Source organism: Tachysurus vachellii, chromosome 14, assembly GCF_030014155.1.
Source record: "Tachysurus vachellii isolate PV-2020 chromosome 14, HZAU_Pvac_v1, whole genome shotgun sequence".
In the NCBI taxonomy this organism is placed as follows: Eukaryota; Metazoa; Chordata; class Actinopteri; order Siluriformes; family Bagridae; genus Tachysurus; species Tachysurus vachellii.
The window spans coordinates 9,815,428-9,838,808 of NC_083473.1; the positions used below are offsets into that span (position 1 = coordinate 9,815,428).

A 23,381-nucleotide genomic window follows, 5' to 3' on the forward strand; every position below is an offset into this window, starting at 1 on the left:
TCTGTCTGCTGATTTTCACTGCCATCTTGCTTAATATCATCATAATATCTCAATATGCTACAGTACATTGATTAGTTAAAGACTCCTTAACTTTTAACCTACATCACTGACACCATGTCCTATAATATTACCCGAATGATACGATCTTAACTTATAAAGACTAGACTAGATAATTAGCATCATTAAGCTAAATAGCTAAAGCATTCAATATGTATATTGTTTCCTGTCATTTTAAAAAAATGAAATGTGCTAGACATTTTTACAAATGTAGATGCTAATTCTTTGACCAGGCACTCAATGAGCAAACTTGCAGCCGTGTTAGTTATCTTGCTAATTCAGTAGCAGTGTAGATTATGATTGATAATCAGATTCTCAATTAAACAGAGCAAAGAATTCAGTGAGATGAGAAGTGCCAAAAATAAACCTTTTTCCCTGCAGGTAGACTGTACTTTCTAAACATGACTTAGATTTTCTGCTAATGATCCATTCACATGCATTTATGTAAATTATTTACCTAAAGGCTGCTCATCACAATAGAGACTAGCTACAGCAGGGCTATAGACATTCCACTAAAAAGTATTTTCTTTTTTCTCTCTTTTTTTTTTTTTTAAACCTATTTAGTTTGATTAGCAAACTGATTAGCCGATATTTATTTTGTTGACAAAGTAGTGTATATTTTTCCTCCCCATCTCAAAACCTGATGTTCCATTGGTTCATGACACTAGTGAAGTTGTACCATGAAACACTACTATTTGTTTCATAACCACTATAGATTATTATATTATTACTAACTATACTCTAATGTTTAACTAACTTAAAAGGTAACTATTGTAAAAGAACAATAGTAGCTCAGCTCACTAGTACAGACCTTCACTTAGCTAGACCTTCACTGCCCCCAAACAACATTAGCTGAACAATTTACAACAAAGTATGAACATGCATCATAAGCATTATGAACACTGTGAAGGCAAATAAGATCAGAATGAAGGGCAAATGCCCGAATGATTTGTATTTCACATTTAGTCACTGCGCTTGGTATGGGATATTACCTGGAGCTAAGCTGCACACAAGGGTGAATATTTATTTAATTGGAATTCTGTGAGGTCATGTTAAGTTCACATAACATCCCAAATATCTTTTCTCTCTATGTGTCTCCATTTTGGTTGTTTTCTCTTCACTTAATGTTCTTTCTCTCCTTTTCACACCTCTGTCTTCTCTAACCCGTCTCTCATAATTACTTCTCTGACAAATATACCCTCCATTGTCATTTGTTTTCAGCTATCTCTGTTCCTTTCTTCTGTTTTTCCATTTTCACTTTCACTCTGTAGAGGGTTTGACTTCCCATTCATTTTATGCTGGTGATTTTCTTTTCTTTTTTTTGAGTGCTTCAACTTTACTTTTGATCTCTCTATAGTTTCATCCATCCATCCAGCTTGAATGCACCTGTCCATTCTCTTCTCATTTGGACAAGCTATCCATCATTACACAGGTGTCAGGATGCGTGATGGACTACTCTCTCATTGTGTCATATTGTGTGTGTGTTGTGTGTGTATGCTGTCTTGACCCTTAAGCCATTTTCTAGAAATTTTCCAATATTGGTCATCTCTATATCTCTCTCTGACACACACACACACACACACACACACACACACACACACACACACACACACACACACAGGCCCCCTCTACCTGACCCCCAACACACACATAATTGAGACATGACAGTAACACAGAGCTGTCAAAACAAACCCAGGGATCAGGGTTAGATTCTGGTGTGCTCAGTAATATATAATGACAAGCACATGCATACAAACACACACACACATACACACACATGCACACACAGTCTTATGCAAGAATATTACACCCACATGAACAACAGGCCTAAATGAATTGACATAGCTTTAAAAATTAAACTTAACCCCTTCAGATGAATTCTTCTGTGTTTTTTATTGTGACTGTGATTATTGTGTCTGTATAACCTTATGGGGCTACATTAATAATTATGTCAGTGTAAGAATAGAATGAAAACTGTATATATCTATAAAAAAAATAAGAAAAACAAAAACAACAAGCTAAATCAATAACTAAATCAATGGCTGAGCCATGCCCTCTGTCCATTTAAGTAAAAGGACATGGTACTCTCTAAATAGATGGCATACTGCCCTCTGCTGCTTCTCTTAATGTAATTCTGCCTTCCAGAACTGTTACAACATTTAAGTATATATGCAGCAAGTAGCTATTCCTAACCAGATTCAGAGTGCTTGTGGTTTGTTTATGACTGGTCTCATAGACGGTAATAGAAATCTATCCACGTCCACTTTGACCACGATCAGTAAACATCCTGATGATTACAACTTCTTCTAATGCAGTTGCCTTGTAACTTAGGTGCCAATTTACCACAAGGGGATGGAACATCATATTTCCCCCCACTTCCTTGTTCCACACTGTGCAGCAGCTATTAAGTGAACATTGTATCTTTACAGGTATCGCAATCAAGACAGATGTTTCATTACATAAACCAACATCTTACCATGATAATATTTTGTTAAAATGTGTGCACAGATCTTGTAGTAAAAACCAATAGAACTGAACCGCCTCCACAAACAGACAACCACAGCCAAAAACAGTTGTGGAACCTAACATGGTACAAAAAGTACCTGTCCAAATTAGATTTACAGACTGACCCAAGCTGACCGAAAGACTAAACAAATACTGAACATTCTCTACTCTAGCTCTCTAATTAGCTATTAGGGCACACAATATTCACTGATCTGTGGAGTGCAATCATTGCTGCTAGTGTGCAATGAATTAATGACATGAAAAAAGAGAAAAAAATTAGTTTTAAAACCCAAGATTCAAAAACCCCTGAATGCTCCTGCCTGATTCTCAGAATTGTCTATCTCTGGTCCTGTATTTTCAGATTCTTGTGCAGTTTGCTGTCACACATGTAGCAGAAGTGGTGAGTCATATCAGGTGTGTTTGCACAAACAAATGTCACATTACTCCCTGAAGTCAAATTGCTTATGGTGGTGTCAAACTCTGTCTAGTCTACTACTCTCTTTGTGGTTTTCATGTACAGGATATCAAAACACAGACAAGATTAGAGAGGTGTCCAGTATGGAGGGCTAAACTTAACTGTTGCTAACTGTTTGTAACTTCTAAACAGATCCTCTGACACATTCTTGAATTTTTCACTTCCAAGTTTTCAGGCTGCTGGGAGAAAAACAAAAAGCTTCCAAATAAAGCCATGGTTCTCTCCATGAATAGAGATTGTTGGGATGCCCTCATCAGGTAATAACCTGACCCTGGTGTAGGAGGTTCCATATCTTGGGATCTTATTCACAAGTGAAGGACTTAAGAGTGGATCATGGCAGTGATGGCACTGTTTCAGTCACTAAACAGGTCTGTGTTGGTCAAGAAGTGTTGGAGTTCTCTGTCCACTGATCAGGATTAAGCTTGCAAGTACAATAAGGTTTCCTGTGCACGGTTGCTGTACTCACTATCCATGTGGATCTACTGCTCCTCTCACCTGAGAGAAGCTGGTGGAGGTAGTTTGGCTACGTTATGAGAATGAGGTCGACTTCATTCAGAAATATCAAAGATAATCTGATTAGCATGTGGCAATGAAAAGGAATTTCAGGACATAACCAGGACCCATTGGAGAGATTATATGTCATAGTTGGCTTGGTGACATCTGGAAATCCACCAGGAGGAGCAGGAGTCTTTGTGAATGAAAAAGTCTAGACTGACCTGAGCCTGTTTTTAAAGTCTCCATGAATTAATGAATAAATTAATGAGTAAAAGAATGAACATTTGCTAATTTAGTATTTGTCTCTGCTTCTTATTAACACTACCTCCATGTCCTGATCACATCCGGTAGGTTAATGAACTTTTCCGGTAGAGTCCACACTACAGATTCGCACCAAATGAGAGACTCCATGAGAAAAAACAAATTGCGTAATCATCTTATTGATTAATATGGATATAAACAAGACGTCTACTGTATGATTTGTGTTCACACCATGGTTATATTTGTGGTAATGTTTATGTGATTTCTGAATCTGATCAGTGCTGTTTAATGTGTTACCAACAGAATAAAAGTGTCACGGACGCTTGGATAAAATAGACCCAAATGCAGGATAGCTAAAAGAAAACAGGGTTTATTAACTTAAAAAAAAACACGAAACAGGACAAAGACAAAACCAGACATGACGACAACAAAAAAAAACAACAAAGGATTCTGTACTGCTCAAGGCAACGCGGCTCAACTAAATGGACAAGACAATCAGACACACGAGGAACAGGTGTGCAGAAGCGAGCAGGAAGAGACAAGGGTGGGACAGACACGTGACACAAAACATAAACAACTGCACATGGCCAAAGTCCGGGCTGAGTCCTGACAAAAAGTATATCCTCTAACTCAATTTGCTGTTCTTCCTGAATGATACACAATGCAGAGATGACCCTGTTAAAGAGTGATGTCAGATTATCAGATGTCCTTGTAAATCTGGAAAATTAAAGGCACCTCCTGCAAAAGGTTAAATACAAAATGGAGCATGAGAAGCTTTTGCAGCAAAGCTTTTACAGTTTCAACCCTCTGGCATTAACCTGAAATCTATCATGGTTGGGATAAAAGTATCAATGACAACTTTCAAGCTCTCAGATGTTATTTAACACTGCTCTATTAAACATATTTCACTGACTGAAACCGGTCTCCTAACACGACTGAAAGAGAAAAGAAATTGGCTCAAATCAATGGCTCCTCTTGAGCTTTGTCTCACACATGCTTTTAAACTTTACTTCAGAAAACTGTTAATAAAACTTAATAGACAGTAACCATGACTACAGTAATGGGGTTTCAAGGGCTGTTTGTCAGGCCAGTTGATTGGAGGGATTGCTCTGGATGGCAGAACAAGACTTTAATCAGCATGCTAATTTCACCTGCAGAGAACAAAACTGCCGGCAGCAAGACAAAGACGTAATTAGGATTACATGTCCTGCCAAAGGCATTCTCTCAATAGCTTTCAAAAGAACAGGCAAAATCAGGAAGATACTAAAGAGAAAGTCCAGGAATAAGAAGCATGTTACTTGGATAATGAGAGGGGTCTAAGAGAAGCTTTGGAAGGTTTCTGTTATCAATTGACAATCCCAATTTTCTCTAAAAACAGTTGGTCAGGATATAGAAATTCCAGAACCCAATTAGACAGAATGGATAATATCATGCAGATACATGGCAAGAGCTTCAGTATATATCAATTATCAGAATTGTGAAGAAATATCACCTCAGTGATCATTGATAGTGGCATGGTTGGTTTCAGATAAGCACCAAACATGAATAACAATGTTTACAGTCTATAGAGTTGGAAATATTCAAACAATTTAGAATGGCTAGACTGACAGGGTCAGTATGGTAACTCAAATAGCCACACTTTACAACCATGTTAAGCAGTAATGCATCTCAAAATGCACTACATATCAAAACTTGTAGCAGAGGTGCTTCAACAGTACTCATTACAAATAACTAAGGCTGATCTGAAGTCAAAAAGGGGTCTATATAAATGTATACAGGAAATCATTTAATTCCTCCTTCTTTATTAACTACTTTACAGGATACTCAATAAGGAATCCCTGAGGAACCTCTTTTTTCTAAAACTGCTTGAACCTACATACTGTATTATGCCATTAGATTTTCATTCATTCATTCATTTTCTACCGCTTATCCGAACGGAGTGCCAACCCATTGCATGGCACACACACACTCTCATTCACTCACACACTGCCATTAGATTTTCTTTCTGTAAAATCATAAATATTATAAAAACTGAGAACTAAGATCGCTACCAATAAACTGGTTATATAAACACCTGTCCATTCCATATGTCTGGCACTGAATTGTTCTGGTAAAGACTACAAAAGGCAACTCTCATGCGTTTTCACACATATCTGCACAGAGAATGTCATAAATCTTTAGCGCAATACAGACCAGTTCTCCTCAATAAGAGATGACAGCCATGAAGGACAGAGAAGGGTAGATGAAGGAGAGAGAGAGAGACTTTAAAATGGAAATTAAGTACAGTTACATGTCAGAGCACAAGTGTGTGTGTACATATACATATACAGACAACAATCAAGGTTGTAACCTTGTGTAGTGTTCTGTGTGTGCTTGTAAAGGCATGATTAACAGAATAAAGTGCTTACGTTGTAAAGGCAGGATTGTACTTGGCTCCTAAGTAGTATGAGTACAAGTTGAACATGCCAATCATAAAGGCAACGAAGACCATAATAAAGATGACCATGAATTTGAAGATGTCTTTAACTGTGCGCCCCAGCGAGATCTGCAGTGGTCCGAAGCTCTCATTAGCTGGAAGGATGTAGGCAATGCGTGAGAAACTCAGGACCACTGCAATGGCATACAAACCCTCTGAGATGATCTGAGGGTCAGATGGTCTCCACTTATTCCTGGCTGAGACAGAGAAATAGAGAGAGGAAAAAAGCAAGACAAAAAAAGGAGGAAAACGCATACATCAGTCATATTCATTCACATGCACATCAGTCACATAAATCTGACACATTATCTGTACAAATTGCATTCTCAATATTAACCACTGCAGGATCAATAAAGTACGCTTATCCACCCATCTAGTTCATTCAGTCCTTATAATACAGCAGCTTTCTGGTATAGCACAGTATTTGGCCTTAAGGCTATCTTCATCTTTACTATGTTTTTTAATATTAGTGTGAAACTCTGCAGGGATTTTATTTCAAAATTCTGAGATAGCAACCCAAGAGATAAAGACTTAGAGCAGTCAGTTTAAAGACCCAATCTCAGTCTAGATAAGGTTTAAGACAAGGTTTTAGGCTCTTACTCTGGGACACAAGTCATTCAGCATTTCTGACAATTCTTTAGTAACGCAGTCATGCATGTTATTACCAGCTTACACCAGTAGATAGCAGCATTGATAACAGCTCACACAGGAGGAAGAATGCAAGCTCTGATGTGGTGTGAGACCTGTCATGTACAGTACAGTACACTGTTGTTGTATATTAGCGTTTCAGCAATAAAGTGAGCTGGAGATCATACCGGTGTATTCAAAGGATATATAAAGGTTAGTCACAAGCAAAACCAACAAGAGATTAAAGAGCATTATTTGCCTGATATTTATTGTTTTAAATATGTCGATTTTATTATTTAGCCCTTCAAGTAGCCCAGAATGCTACTCAATTGAATCAACTGCCTGAAGCAATGGTAAGGTTGTTTAAAATGTACACAACTGAAATCTAATGCATAATGCATAACACATTCCATAGTATTTCCAAAGCAAGCCCAAGAACAGAAATGAGACCTGGAGAACAGGAAACCTTTTTACTTCTGTCATGTAACTGCAGGTGTTTTACTTCCCAATGGGGAAATGCCTTGAATCTATTCAAACCAGTAGACTTTTGAAAACCCAGTACCCCTCAATTCTCAACCCCTGGTTCTATCACAGACAAGCTGGATTTTTAAACCTGATTGTTCAGGAGGTCTTGGATCATTTTCTATAACAGCAGTTCTGACAGGAGTGTTGCATGTAATGCATACCACGTATTTCTATTATAATATGTTAATTTTAATTTGATGAAACTACCAACTAATTCTCCACATTATGCTAAGGCTAATAATAAAAAAAATGATTTCAAATACTAAAAACATAGAAGGTTTATTTATAATATATGGAACTATTCATGATTTCTGGACTTAGTTACATAATCAGCTGTACTTATTATTAATAATTATTAATTATTATAATAATAATTAATATGAAGTAATTCATTAATAAATTAGAAAAGTGCAGTAGTGTAAACATGATAGACGAGTTTTGTTCAGAATAAATGTAATAAACATGAAAGCGAGTTTGAATCTGATTGCAGTGTTTAAGGTACATAAATACTGAATTTTTGGAATTTGCAATCAGACTGAATTCATTTCCATCTTTTCATTCTTTGTTATTTTTTTCTGAATCCTTTCAATAATTCTGGTGTTGCGTACTGTAGAATATATTATTTAGTAAAAGCATTATTATACAAGTGAATAATTTTTGTACTCTGTGACCTGGTGAAGCAGTAACTCACTATAATGAGGAAAGACACAGTACACATATTTACAGTACAATATTTGAACATATGCTTTCAGGAAATTAATATAACTTTCAATAAGCCTCAAGGCCTCAATCTTGTAACTGCACCTGAAAATCCACTTTCACAAATGACAGCAATTGTTCAAATATTTTTTCCCACAGTTAATTTTGAATTGCTTATGAAACTGGTGACCTTACCATATGTGAAGTAGGCGATATCGGCAGGCAGCGAGGCGTTGCTGATGTCATGATTGGGTACATGGAGATCTATGTAAAGTTGTGCTTTAGATGCTTTCAAGAAAGCCATAAAGCGGGCTGTGAAGGACGCAACAAAGATGGACAACATGCCAAAGTCCAGAACATTCCAGAGGTGCATGACATACTCTCGTGGACCATCAGTCCAAATTTCTTTACACTCTGACCAGATCATACCTGAGAGAGAGAGAGAGAGAGATAGAGACAGAGAGAGAGAGTGAGAGAGAGATAGAGACAGGGAGAGAGAGAGAGAGAGAGAGAGAGAGAGAGAGAGAGAGAGAGAGAGAGAGAGTGAGAGAGAGAGAGAGAGAGAGAGAGAGAGAGAGAGAGAGAGAGAGAGAGAGTGAGAGAGAGAGTAAGAGAGAGAGAGAGAGAGAGATAGAGACAGAGAGAGAGAGTGAGAGAGAGAGAGCGAGTGAGAGAGAGTGAGAGAGAGAGAGAGAGAGGGAGAGAGAGACAGAGATAGAGACAGAGAGAGAGAGTGAGAGAGAGAGAGTAAGAGAGAGAGTGAGAGAGAGAGACAGAGAGAGAGAGTGAGAGAGAGAGATAGAGACAGAGAGAGAGAGTGAGAGAGAGAGAGCGAGTGAGAGAGAGTGAGAGAGAGAGAGAGAGAGAGACAGAGATAGAGACAGAGAGAGAGAGTGAGAGAGAGAGAGCGAGTGAGAGAGAGTGAGAGAGAGAGAGAGAGAGAGATTTAACAGATAGATTTATGTTAAACAGATTAAATGTACTGTCAGTTTTATAACACTGGTTTATAATTCCACAGGTTTCAGTTGTATACATGAATAATATTTATAGTAGTGATCAAACCTCTAGAGATGCACTATGATCATTTTTCATGCTGCTCACCACTGCCAACTGTATACAAGCAAGCCCTCCACCCCAACACACACGCACACACAGGGGGCTGAAAATGGATTATTGAAATGCATCACTAATCAGACTCATCTCTCCTACAATTACTGCTGCAGACAGAGAATGTGTCGGAATGAGATTTAAACACACACACATAGAGATACACACTGAGCATACACACAGCTCATGTTCTCTGAGAGTCTGGCTTAGTAAGAATGAAATGGGTTATTACTGACTAACACATGCACATAATAGCAGGGCAAAAAAGGGATGAAAGAAGACAGAAAGAACGTGAAGACCAGATGAGCTGCAGAGTATCTAATAGGGAAACTGCTTGTGCTTCTCCCATTCTGAAGTTTTTTTTCATTTAATCTAGTCTGTACATTCTTCTACAAAACAGTATCCATGAAGTATGACTGAAATTCTATTCCTAATTGTTAAGAGTTTTGGGCATTTCTTTATCTCCATGAATTCAGTAGTAAATTGCTTTTTAAGGCTTTTTTTAGAAGCAGTGCTTTACCTAAAATTTCAGTAAAATCCATTTTAAAATCTCATTTGTGTTCCTCTTTGTGAAATTCAATATTTTGCAACTTCAAATAATCTCATGCTGATTATTTGCTTGTCACAAACTGTTTTCAGTAAGCAGCACAGCCTGCATGTGAAACTCTTCTTTAGCCTATACAGTACGTGTACCTCTGACTGAACTTCACAGATGCATGGCTTCAATGGAGGTTTAAAGTACATGGGAGCAAATCTGGTCCAAGCAAGGCTGGAAAAATTCTGTTCTGTATCTAATTCCTCCTGAGAAAAAGATTTGATAGCTTTACACTAAGTGGGGCCACAGATAATATGTGACTGAGCTTCATTAGTTTGAGATTTTAGAAAGAGTCAGTCTGCAGTGTTATCACTACGCAGTGTGCTACAGGCATAAGACAGATGTCCTTAGGGTGGATGTTGTGGATTCAATTAAGACACTAAATATGACAATTTCCCCTCCTTCTTCATGTCACGGATGAAGCACAAACAATTTGCGCTCTAAGAATGACTTGCAGTTAATTAAACTAGATGTGTGTGTTTCTTTATCTGTGAATAATAGCCTTGGGTTCACCTTTGTAGTTCAGGCCTCTGTAGCAACTTTAATTATGATCAGTCCAGGAAACTGAGCATGGGTTTACATTACAATCTTTCTACAAACTTACCTTGATGGAACCACACACACACACGCACACACACCAAACATAACATGCAAAAATGTCTAATCACTTGCTACAAGCACTTTTTTAAGTCTATGCCCTAAGCTGAAGCACCTTAACAGATAAAACTGGATAGCTTACACTATGGGTCATCACTGGTGAAATGCAGTGCGGTACAATTTCAAAGGATTAAATTGTGTACTCAAAATATTCTGTAGCAGAACTTGAGAACTGTCCAGTTTCAGTTCAGTTCAAACTGATAAACCTGATGAATGTGTGCAGAGTGGACCAGCTGGTCACAGAACAAATATCATGCAAGGGTGCACTCCTGGTTAGAGCCCTAGAATATGCTACACTCCTACTCCTACATGTGAAGAGGACAGAGCATTAGCATCTCTAATCTAATGAGAAGGGTGTTGTACAGTATCACCACTGTTTGTCCCCATCAATGCAAACTAAAAGTTGTGAGGATTTACGCCACTGGCCTGAGTGGAGTATATAAATCCTAGGAGCCAGTACTGGACAAAGATAAAGCCTTTCTTGTTCTAGAGATACAGTATATGAGGTAGAGGAAAGAGTCCTCGAAAAATGGCCAGCTGGCTGGTCACAGAAATCAACTTCAGGCACCTTGGGAACCTTGTGCAAAATAGCTTCACAGATCTTGGTAAGCATGTTCATATTTTAAATGCTCCTAGTTAACTGCCTAATAGGGGCACACATGTTCGCCTCACACCACCAGGGTTGGGGGTTCGATTCCTGCCTCTGCCTTGTGTGTGTGGAGTTTGCATGTTCTCCCTGTGCCTCGGGGGTTTCCTCCGGGTACTCCGGTTTCCTCCCCCAGTCCAAAGACATGCATGGTAGGTTAATTGGCATCTCTGGAAAATTGTCCGTAGTGTGTGATTACGTGAGTGAATGAGAGTGTGTGTGCCCCCTGCAATGGGTTGGCACTCCGTCCAGGAATATCCTGCCTTGATGCCTGATGATGCCTGAGATGACAGATGAGCCGATGACAGGCTCCCCGTGACCCGAGGTAGTTCGGATAAGCAGTAGAAAATGAGTGAGTGAGAGTGAGTGGTTTATCAAATGAAAACTATAACATACAGCAAATCCTCAAACCAATAAATAGCAAATGTTGTAAAAAGCATTACGTCAATGAAAGTAGTATGCATCTGGGCATTTGAGGGATATGCGCTTTATAAACCCAGAAACAATCCTCTGGTTATTAGGATAGAGCCTTAACCACTTCCTTCATCCTGACCACTTTTCCTCTGTGGATAAGAATAAGCAACTATGCATTAGTATTAGCTTACCCAGCACCCATTTCATGATGAGGAGCTCTGTCCAGGAGAACTGAGTAGTTTTGACTCTGAACACTTGTCGTGGATGATCTGTGATGGTCTCATTGGGGAGATTCTTCACTCCCTCAAAACGGTCTGAAGCATTCAGCACCAGCAGGAATAAGAAGATGGTGAAGGAGACCGCGTGAGCCACAAACTTCATAAAGGGACTGCGAAGAATCTGTCCAAGCTGGAAGAAAGAAAATACAAGTATTGAAGAAAAGAAAGAAAATAAAAGAAAGGAAAAGAAGAATGGATGGTTTGGGGGATGAATGAGAGAGTCAGCATGTATGTGTGTGTATAATAGTTATTTCTTGTTTGATTTCCAATTAAACATCTAACACATTGTAATAATGTGAGAAAACACACACACACACACACATACACACACACACACACACACTGCTTTTGGGCAATGGAAAAATAATATATGTTTATGTTTATGTAATATATGTTTATATTTACCTTCAAGCAAGAATTATTAATTTGTAAAAAATATAGTAAACTATAGTCTCTACAGTATAGTCCAAAAACTCCCAAAAAGGCCCACACACACACAGCCAATATATATATAGAGGATAATGAGTTTTTTTTTTTACCTTTTCCCCTGATCTTTACAGAAGTGTTCTGGGTCACTGCAGCCCCTGGATGTGTATGTGCGTGTATTTGTGTGTGCTTGTGTGTCTTTTGTGTCCGTGTGATTAGTTGGCACCTTGTCCACCAGAGACAGCAGAGAAAAAGCAGCACTGAATCACTTGCTGCTGATTCTTTCACCAGGTTCAGCAAGGAAATGATAATTTGGTGTGTACAGTATACTGAGTTTATTTCACTGACATGCTGATAATCACTATTATAATTAGTATTATCATTTTAATCTGCATGATCAGTGATGAATCAAAGTTGATGCTTTTCTTTTCTATTTTCCTTTGTGATCTGTCAGCGCTTTGCTTTTTCACACCCATGTTTTTGAATTTCTCCTTCTTTCTGTACATCTTTATTTCTCTAACTTTGCTGTCTTTTCCTCCCTTTCCTCCGCCTCTTTTTAATAGTCTGCCAGACAGGGACAAAAAAGATGCCTTAATGAGATGTAATTATAGAAAAACACACTCAGAGCACACACACACACAAAGCCCACAATAACTCAGTTGATGTCTGTTGTTGCTTTGTGTATATCTTCATGAAGAGCACTAGGCTATATACGTCTTTGTCTATGGTGCAAATGTATATTAAATATGCTTATAGCATCTTATTTTGAGTTGGGAATTTCTAGACATCATTTAAAAAAAATAATCTGTCTACAAATCATGTGGCTAAAGTTGCTAGCGTTTTCTTCAGATGAGCTTCTGGACAGTTTTTTTTTTTTTTTTAAACTTATTGTGTCTAGACCACTTTGTTTAAAATGAGACGTTTCCTTTTAGCCCAATAAAAATTGTACAAATTGAAATGAAACTTAAAGAGAAAAATGGAAAAATGGTAGCTGTTGAAAAATCATTTATAGTGCTAGCAGGAACTAACACAGCAGGAACTGTGAATGTATCACAACATTAAACCTAGCTATATATAAGAAAGTGTATACTGCATCATTCTTTAATGAATAAAAAATAAAAAAGTGGAATAAAACACTATACATTATGTCTCATAAGCATCACACCTACATATAACAGATTGCCCAGGCATGTTTGATCCTGCTATATCTATCATTGTCTCAAATAAAATATTTATTCAAATATTTTTGCCACAACTAAACGTTACACCACAGGACAGGAAAGACCTACAATTAAAAAGTCTATTAAAGTTGAATAAATGAGATGTGTGTGTGTGCATGATGAAGCACTGTTATTACCTTGCTGCAGGGCACGATCCAGTAAGCGATGGCTAGGAAAGGAAGTCCTACTGTTACTCCTAGTACAGTGAGACACTTCACACCTATAGACTGCTGCCTCAGGTCAGCCAGATTCTCATACCATATAGTTAACAGCTGCTGCTGGCAGTTAGGATGGGCAACAAACTACAGAGAGAAAAAGACAAAGACAGGAAAAAATAGTATTCCATCCTTTTAGTGTGGAAATTATTCAATATTAACCAATACTTGATACCAAAACCAATACTCTACTGTACATTACATGTAGAGTTGCAGCATTTAGCCCTTATCCCAGGGCTACTTACAGAAGTGCTTTGAAGTCTTTATCAAAAATACATCTTTATGGTAGCAAAAATAGGTCTAGGAATATTAACAGCTATATCTGTATATCTGTCTGTCTGCCTGTCTGTCTGTCCGCCCTCTGTGTGTTTTTTAATATATCACATTTAAGAACTTAGTGAAGATGAAGCTCCTGTAATTTATTTATGGTAATATTGCCATTGTAATTTTTTTTTTCAGTTGTGATTGAAAGGAACAGAGATGTCAGGAGACTCCAGTGTCAGGAAACTGAAGATAGCCTGCAGGGGAATAAAAAAACCCACTAGGCCAGTAGGGAAAGACCAGATCATAAAGGGGCTTGAAAACAGGAAGCACTTTGTACTACATTTAATCAACAGTATGGGAATAATATAGCGAGTAGACGCACACCACTGTGTGACAAATGTACTGTAAATTGTGTTTGGAATATATTTATTTGCAGAATATATTTATTTGAGGGTATGCGTGATAATGAAAGAAAATGCTCTGCTTTCATAAATAGGTGGCATCCTCATGTTACTACACAGACAACACACTGATACAGTCTGTATAATATCAGTTAAAACAGAACTAATCAAACTAAATCTGACTAAAAAACTTGTTATGTTGTCAAGGAACAACTCAAAATTTTAACCTCATTAGGAATACCAGGATCAATGAATATGAATATTTATCCATCCATGTAACCATTTTTCTGGACACCCAAAGTCTATACCAGTCAGCAGAATTCAGCCCAAATGGAGAATTCAGCCTTTAATCTAAATCTTTCATCATATCTTTATCATTGTATGTATCTGTAATGAAACCTGTCAGTATGCATCAGAACAATAATAATTTATTCAACACAAATATTAACCATCTAGCTCATTTTTAGCACCCAGCTTCTTGAACCATGTCCTGTAATCATTTTCATATCAGATGTGATAGGTAATGCCTTTGCCTTTTTCCTCAAAAGAGGAAATACAGAGGAAATAATAAAATGCTTACAACTATGGGAATATATTGTTCATAAAAATACCTTTTCATTCTATTTACGCTTATTTTTGACTTACTGTTCAAGTAATCAATTTTGCTTTAAACTTTTGTAATATTTATGAGTTCGTGCAGTGTAATGACTGAGACCCTGCCATCCGTCTCAGAATGACCGAGCACCTCTACTGCTCCCCAAAGTCTTCACAGAGTTCTACTAGTTCTTCTTCTAGTTCTACAAGATGATACAAGATTTCCTGCACAGCAACGGATTGAATCTTCACTCAAAATAAGAAATAAACAGTGTATCTGTGCAGTGTTAGGGCAGTTTGTTGTGTGCTGTTGGTTTGTGTCTAGCCTTGAATTACTACAAAGTAATTTAAAACTGCAAATTGCCTTTGCACTAGTCACTTATAAAACAAAGAAATTGAATTGTGGAGCTGCATGCAACCTCCTGAAAGCACTCTTTCTCTCTGGACTTGAACTGGGTCAATAAACAATATCTTAAACTCTATTCTGCTTTGGAATACTTTGGGAATAATCAATGCAGTATCTTGCAAAAGTATTTAAACCCCTAAAAGTCATTAAATACGTGTGGATTATAAAGGACATTTATACAGTTTGTTTCATTTTTATTGCAAACCAATATGGTCTTAAACTAAAATTTCAAACTCAAAATACATTATATTTCAGGAAATCTTTAATAGAAATGGAAAAATGAAAAATGCATAAATATTAAGCCACCTTATGTTGCAATAACAGCTAGTATAATTTCCTTCCAGCTTTATACAGTGTTTGGGAATTTTTACCCTTTTTTTCTGGCAGATTTGCTCCAGGATCTTCAGGTTTGTTGGATGTTGTTTGTTGCCTGCAATTTTACAACAGTGCCACAGATTGAATGGTATTCAGATCTGGACATAGCCACGATCACATTTTTTTCTTGCAACAGCTCCCGAATTGTGAAGTTACGCCAATTATAAAGCTTTTGTTTTCTTGTTAAGACAACAGCATTCGTCTGGAAGCTACTGAAACCTGGGAGTTGAATACTTCTGAAAACAGCATAATTCCATGCAATTTGGACTTGCAATTTGGATTTGGAGTGTAAGAAAATGTATGTTATATTCTACATTTTTTTTTTTATTCATATGATGTGAAATATTTAAACTTTACAGCTGCATACAGTAGGTCATGAAGGTAGTCTTTAGAAAGTCTTCTTAAGAGCCTTGCACAGGGGCACCACAGTGGCAGTTTGGCATGGCAGTTGGCAACCATCACAGTTTCTGTGTCAGATCCTCTGTTGGGGCTTATCCAGTTACACACATTTATCGTTATTATTCTCAAGTAATAATCAAGACTCAATATATAAACACATTAACCATTTTGCAAGACCCTGAGACGGACATAATCCTGGACATACTGCACCTGCTTGCCTCAATAACAGTGTGAGATTGGACTGGGGACGACACATAAAGTTTATCTGAACATCTCCCCTTTCGCTTTTAGATGAATATTAGCATTCACATCACATGCTTGGTGTGCAGAGGGAACTCCTAGCATTAATAATTGACAGTAGTAATGTGTGTGTTATTTTGACATTCAACCAAGGTCAAATAAAGGGCAGATTAAAATGAAACCATTAGTATTTGCAAACTAATAATAAAACCTGATATTTACAATACCTCTCGTGTTCATGAAATAAACAAATTTATTCTCTCAAATATTTATAATGTAATACTAATTCTGATTAAATCTGCAGCTACACAAACACTGCCTTTTAAGCCATGCTGATGTTTGAAGCTGACCTTCTTAACTTCATATTTGATGGCGAGTTTGATGCGGCTGAGGCAGGGCCGCTGGTGCTCTGAAGGTGGGATCTGATCCACATCACCATTCAGAATGGCCTCCACCTCCTCCGTATCCCGGCACAGGTCCAGCACCCCCACCACAAAGTCCTTACACTGCATGGACAGCTTACGGTAGTCATTCTGCAGTGCCATAAAGAGAAAAGAAAGAAGATGAGTCGATGTTAGATTTGACTGACTGATATGAGAGCAGTAGAGGTTATTTAGTTTTACATAGATCCACATCCATTATTTATAAATGCACAGTTTTAAGGTATTTGCTTCAGTGCATTCCATCATGACTTTGTTCTTGCTACTTGAATTCAGTGCAGAGTTTACTATTCATCTGCCCAACAGAAAAAAAGAAATTGCACAGGTCTCATATAATCCATCTCTTTGGTAGTGTGGAGAGAATAACCAAGCTGTGGCATGTTTATCTATAATATACTGCTATATTCTGAGGCAGCAGCGAGTTGAACAAAAGGTGAAGAAGTTTCCTGAGTGCCTCATTACACAAGCTCTCCCATCTCATTAAAGTTCTCTGCACATCCTTTTTTTTATTTTTTATAAAGGATTCCATAATGAGCTTCCAAAGTCATTATACTTCTCTCATTCGTATATATACCAAAGATAAAAAGAAGTGTCACAATCCTGACTGATGAACAGGGCTGAAAACAAATTCATAGTCTCAAAGTCAGCAGGAGAGAGAGAGAGAGAGAGAGAGAGAGAGAGAGAGAGAGAGAGAGAGAGAGAGAGAGAGAGAGAGTGTCTGTCTGACTGCCGATGCTTTGTCCTTGCCTTGGAATGGACTTGTCTACAAAAAAAAAACAAATATTAGGAGTCTGAGAGAAGTATTAGAAATTCTGCCTGTATAAATTATGCAGATTTAATAGGTTTAAATAGTTCATTTTATTGCAACAGAACTAAGTGACTCAGAGATAAATGCTTTCATAATGATGGGAAAGTGCTGATGATTTTAAATATTTAAAGACATCAAGTATTATTCCTTAGTGACTGTGAGATGAATGTACTGTATCTCATTTAAACAAAAAAGAGAAGAAAATATAATACATTAAAAACTGTCTAGTGTTACTGTGAACTATGCTTAGTGAAAGACATCACTTATCACGATAGATATCTTCATATCTACAAAACTGTACTAATTCTAACTACATGAGTCTCAGTACTACATGAGTCATAGCCAAGTGTCCATCACAGATTATTCACACATTATTAACTTTCAGTTAACAAGTTCATTCACTGTCCCTTAACTGTGAAATGATTACATCCATTAAGGCAAATCACTGTAAATAGCTCTTTGCTGCTGGTTTGATCAGTCTCATTGTGGTAACTGGAATAAAATTTTATCTTCTAATCAAAAAAAAATTCAGTCAAATTTAATAATAAATCTTTTGGACCAGTTATCGCTACAGCTGCTGTAACTTTGTTCTAAGGTTGCTTACTGTATAGTGCAGCTGAAAACCTTTTTGCTTTATTTAATATTAACATAGTTAATTCTACAAATATTAGAAAATGAACAAGAATAATATCCACATAAAACAGTGTACAAACTCTAGGATAATATATTTTCTGTGGATTAACTAACATAGATATTAAGATATTAGATATTATATTTACTGTGGATTAACTAACATATTGGTAGATATTTGTACATATGAGCTTCAGTACAATATTCAAATTGGTCTTTACATTAAATTGGTCTTAAATTGGTCTTTTTTAATCCTGACAAAGTAGTATTTTAATACCATGTAAACAAACATGATCGTGTTAGCCAGCTTTTTTCCTCAAGCAATTGTAAGAAAATAGAAGAAGAAGAGCTGATGTGACTACTAATGAATAATTAGGGACATTATTTTTACACACCAAAGTATTCCAACTCACAACACAAGTTCATACACATACAGTTAAGTCAGGATTAAGTGAAATTAAATGCAAAAATAATGTCTCATTAAAATAGAATGCGTCTTTTAAATAGACTTTTTTTTCACTGAGCAGATTTTGTTCTGGGGGGCACGGTGGCTTAGTGGTTAGCACGTTCACCTCACACCTCCAGGGTTGGGGGTTCGATTCCCACCTCCGCCTTGTGTGTGTGGAGTTTGCATGTTCTCCCCGTGCCTCGGGGGTTTCCTCAAGGTACTCCGGTTTCCCACCCCGGTCCAAAGACATGCATGGTAGGTTGATTGGACTCCTTGAAAAATTGTCCGTAGTGTGTGATTGGGTGAGTGAATGAGAGTGTGTGTGCCCTGCAATGGGTTGGCACTCCGTCCAGGGTGTATCCTGCCTTGATGCCCGATGACACCTGAGATTGGCACAGGCTCCCCGTGACCCGAGGTACTTCGGATAAGCGGTAGAAAATGAGTGAGTGAGTGAGTGAGTGAGAGATTTTGTTCTATTGGGTTTTCAGGTGTGCGCTGTATTCTGTGCTGCAATAGCAAGGGGTCACAATCATAAATGTTACATCTAAATCATAGGTGTTCTGTCATGTTATATTGTAAATATGCACCACTCCAACAGCACGGCATGTCATGAAAGACAAATGACACTAAAAGCAGACATGCTGAATTCCATGAATATTCCATGCATGACCTTTAAGCATGAGGTTAACACACTCCAACAAATGATTATGGGTCTGAACATGGCTACACACCTCTGATCGCTAAAAAGGGGGATATACTGTATCTCCAAATATCTCTCCATAAATAAAGCCACACGTGACAAGAAATAAAATTCATACCAAGTATAAATAAACAAATAACATCCTGCGTATAAGTGCAGTAAATTTACATCTATGTAAATAATTGTAAAGTCTGCATCCTTGGAATGTGAAGTTATGTATTACAGTATAAATTTAAAAGTCATACTTCTACAATTTATGTAAATATCTCATTAATAAACAAAATGAAGGAGCTTAAATTGGTGCCTCATGTGTCCTCTTTTCTATTCATACTTCAATCTCTGCCACATGAACAAAAAGTTCCTCTTGGAACAGTGTCATTGAATAGAAAGTGATGGATTATGGGGTATGAAAATGTCACGCTCATGAACGATGAGTCTGTCATACAATGCGACATCCGACAGGAGGTCTGTGATGTGTATGGATATTCTAGTCCCTTTTTCCCTGCTTTTAAAACCAAATTATCTAGCTCACCTACCACTATCAAAACATGGCAACACTGAATTTGACACCGCTACCAACTCTGGGTCTTCATAACATATTCATTAATACTGCACAAATATTTTATAAAGCAATATTTGCAAATTTATTTTAGACTCAGACATACATACAGATTATTATAAAGTTATATAAAAAATAGTAGCACCCTCAGTTTCCTGCTGTTGACTGTTGTATGTTATTTTTAAGCAATCCACTTTAACCCTTGTATGTTGTTCGTATTTTTGTTACTCAGCCAGTGTTCGTGGGTCTGTTGGACCCGCTGCATTTTTGGGTTTTTAATTCAACACAATCAAAAATTTTATGTTAAAATACCCTACAGATGTTTACTTCATCCCAATTACAAGCAATATAAACAGCATATATGGTTAATATTTGCTCTTTACCTTTACTACATCACATTTTTTAATTAAAGTGCTACTCGTTTTTTGTTGTTTTTTAATAAAATGTAATAAAAAAAGAAAATCAAATTTAATCAAGTTATGAGTGGGAAAAAAAATCAACAAATTTACAAGGAAACAAAGTTTTTCAAAACTATTGATGTTTATGAATATGGGTCCCACAGACCTGAACATCATACAAGGGTTAAAGTTATTTATTTTGTCCTGACAATCACCACATTCATGAAGTATTAAGAAATTAGTTGTAGGATTTAGCTGACACCTTGCACATCTGTTAAATGTATTCGCACATTTTTTTTAAATAGGAGCACCATCATATTAAACAGTTTACATGCTGCTTTTCACACTGTTTTTGCTTTTTGCAATGCTGTCTCACATTTCAGTCATTGCTGTTTTGCACAATACTTTACAATACCTCATGTAACTGCTGCTATGTTCACTGTTCATTCCAGTATTTCCGCACACGCAATATTGATTAAACATATAGTATATACACTGGTCAGTGCTGTTTTTGTATATTGTGTTTTGTGTATTGTTTTGTATTTTTTATATTTTTTTATTTGTATTTTTTTTGTATTTATATCTTTTGTCCTGCACTGCTTTTTTTGTCTTTTGTCCTGCACTGTTTACACCAGGTTGCACAGATGCACTTTATGTGTCTATGATTAACTTACTAAGTCCTTAGCTCTGTCTTTGTTTTATGTAGCACCACGGTCCTGGAGAAACATCTCATTTCACTGTGTACTGCAACAGCTATATATGATTGAAACGACAATAAAAGCTTCTTGACTTGGCTTGATTAAGGGATTAAATGCTCTAAAGTGCTCTTAAATGCTGGTGGTCCGTTTGCGTTAAAACTTACTAAGTGTAATTTAGTACTCATAGTAAAACTTAGTAAAACTCATATACTCATATCCAAACTAAATGAATGCTTTAATGCACTTACATATGCATGTATTACACTGTTATAAAGAACTACCTAGGAAATAGTGATATTACATGAGACATATTTATAATAATAATAAATATTTATGAGTAAGCTGGCAATCAGTAAAACAGGCGAGAATATATATATATATATATATATATATATATATATATATATATATATATATATATCTATATATATTGTATATATATAGATATATAGGGAGATTCTGCCATCATTTTGTGTGAGTTGTATTTTTCATACAATGTGTACTGGGTCTGTGTAAGAAAGGGAGAATAAATAATCGACCTCTTTCATGTTCATTACACATGTATTCCATGTTGACATGGAACTGGCCTTAAAAATATCAACCCACTAACAGTCTGCATGAATCTACAGTATGAGCTTGAGAGAAGTCAGCCCCACTTTTCCATACTATTTTGGGTATTATTCTTATAGCATGCTAATAACGTGCAAGAAAGAGAAATACAGTAACAACCTCGACTGATTCTTTTCTCACTTCATGTACAGACAAAATTTCTGATACTTGAAAAATAAATACTTAAAGACTATGTATACACAATAAAAAAAAACAGTGCCTTAAGTAAATCACTGGTACATGGACTGAGCTGAAATATTATTAGCCACACCAGGAAACCGATAGGTCACGGTTCAATTAGAATTGTGAGGAACAAGTGTTATTTAGTAATGACACAAGTTTAATAATCATTTCATTCCTGGCAGCTTGCTCATAATGAGCCTTTCCTTTAGTTTAAGTTTGCAGAGAGGGGAAAAATCACAGGCTTGAGTTCAGGGAGGTGTGAGGTGATGCCATCTCGGTGCTCAAATAAGGCAATTAAATCTATTCCAGTTCAATTCATATTTAAGATTTACACACCATGTTGGCATGTTAAAGCCTATTAGGAGTAATATAAATCCTATATTCATGAAAGGACCAGATGAAGGAGAGGTGTGTAGAGCTGTCATTTGAAATGATTATTCAAACCCATCACATATTAAAACCAGAATACTGAACTGTTATTTATTTCCTGATTAATAATATTCTGTACTTGTGAGACATGATCAAGCGATCCTAATGCAATTTACATCAGTAACACCGTACTTAACGACACGGCAACCAGTGCAGCTTCATTCTTCATAAATGAATAGGCAAGCTACAACATTATCTGTCTACGCTTAATGAAAAAGGCAAAAAGCTTTTTGTCAAATATTAGCATTTGCACAGAAACTTTAGTTTAATATTAATATTTTCCTTATTCTATCATCACCCCTACAGCTCTAGAATAGACATGATTTATAATCACACGTTCATTGTCACCCAGGTCCTTCTTAAGGTTTCTTCCTCATATTGTCTCAGGGAGTTCTTTCTTGGTACACTAGCCTCTGTTTTAGTCATTAGGGAAATATATTAATTTCATACCCTGAGTATATATATTTCTCTAAAGCTACTTTGAGACAATATGCATTGTTAAAAGCACAATCCAAATACACCTGAACTGTCGAATTGTCGAATTGAATTTGAATTGTCCCAACTTGAGCACACCAGTAAAAATGTTCTGAATCCATCACTGTCCTGATTCCTGGGTTTGTGCAGTTGTGGCGTTTTACAACATCCCTAACTATGTTACATAATCACATATACATTTGGATTATGGTAATTAATCTATAAACTGTTTGTCCATCTTTTTATATATCTTTGCCAGCTCCGGTTTAATATTGATTGTATTACAGACACACTACACTGATACTTAAAATAAATGTATTGCCTTGAAGAAATAAATGACTTATCTAGAGATAATTATGGCAACATCGTTTAAGGCACAAAACACTGAATTTCTGCTGTTTCACACTTGGTTGCTGTGAGACACAACCTCCTCTATGTAGTGAAAAGTAATTACATGAATTTCACAAGATCATACAAAGCTCACAGGATACATCCTTACCAATCATGAACCCTTAAAGCTGTGGAGGTTTTTTATTTCAGAGAAATACACGTAAGTCACGGTTGTTTTCATTTAATTATATCTCGGTGATATAAGTGCTAAACCAGGGCATTCTGTATGCACATGTTGCAGATCTCTGGGACATATTG

At 36.8% G+C, this 23,381-nt stretch overlaps 1 protein-coding gene across 1 annotated transcript in view; it reads right to left on the reverse strand.

The window, feature by feature from the left end:
- The window catches only part of trpc7b (transient receptor potential cation channel, subfamily C, member 7b), a 49,270-nt gene that overhangs the window by 19,020 nt on the left and 6,869 nt on the right, over positions 1 to 23,381 (reverse strand). The window contains exons 2-6 of the mRNA XM_060886704.1: positions 16,708 to 16,890; positions 13,601 to 13,765; positions 11,731 to 11,947; positions 8,316 to 8,549; positions 6,202 to 6,466 (exon numbers count right to left, since the gene is read on the reverse strand). Coding sequence (XP_060742687.1) covers positions 6,202 to 6,466; positions 8,316 to 8,549; positions 11,731 to 11,947; positions 13,601 to 13,765; positions 16,708 to 16,890 — 1,064 coding nt within the window. The remainder of the gene's footprint in view (positions 1 to 6,201; positions 6,467 to 8,315; positions 8,550 to 11,730; positions 11,948 to 13,600; positions 13,766 to 16,707; positions 16,891 to 23,381) is intronic.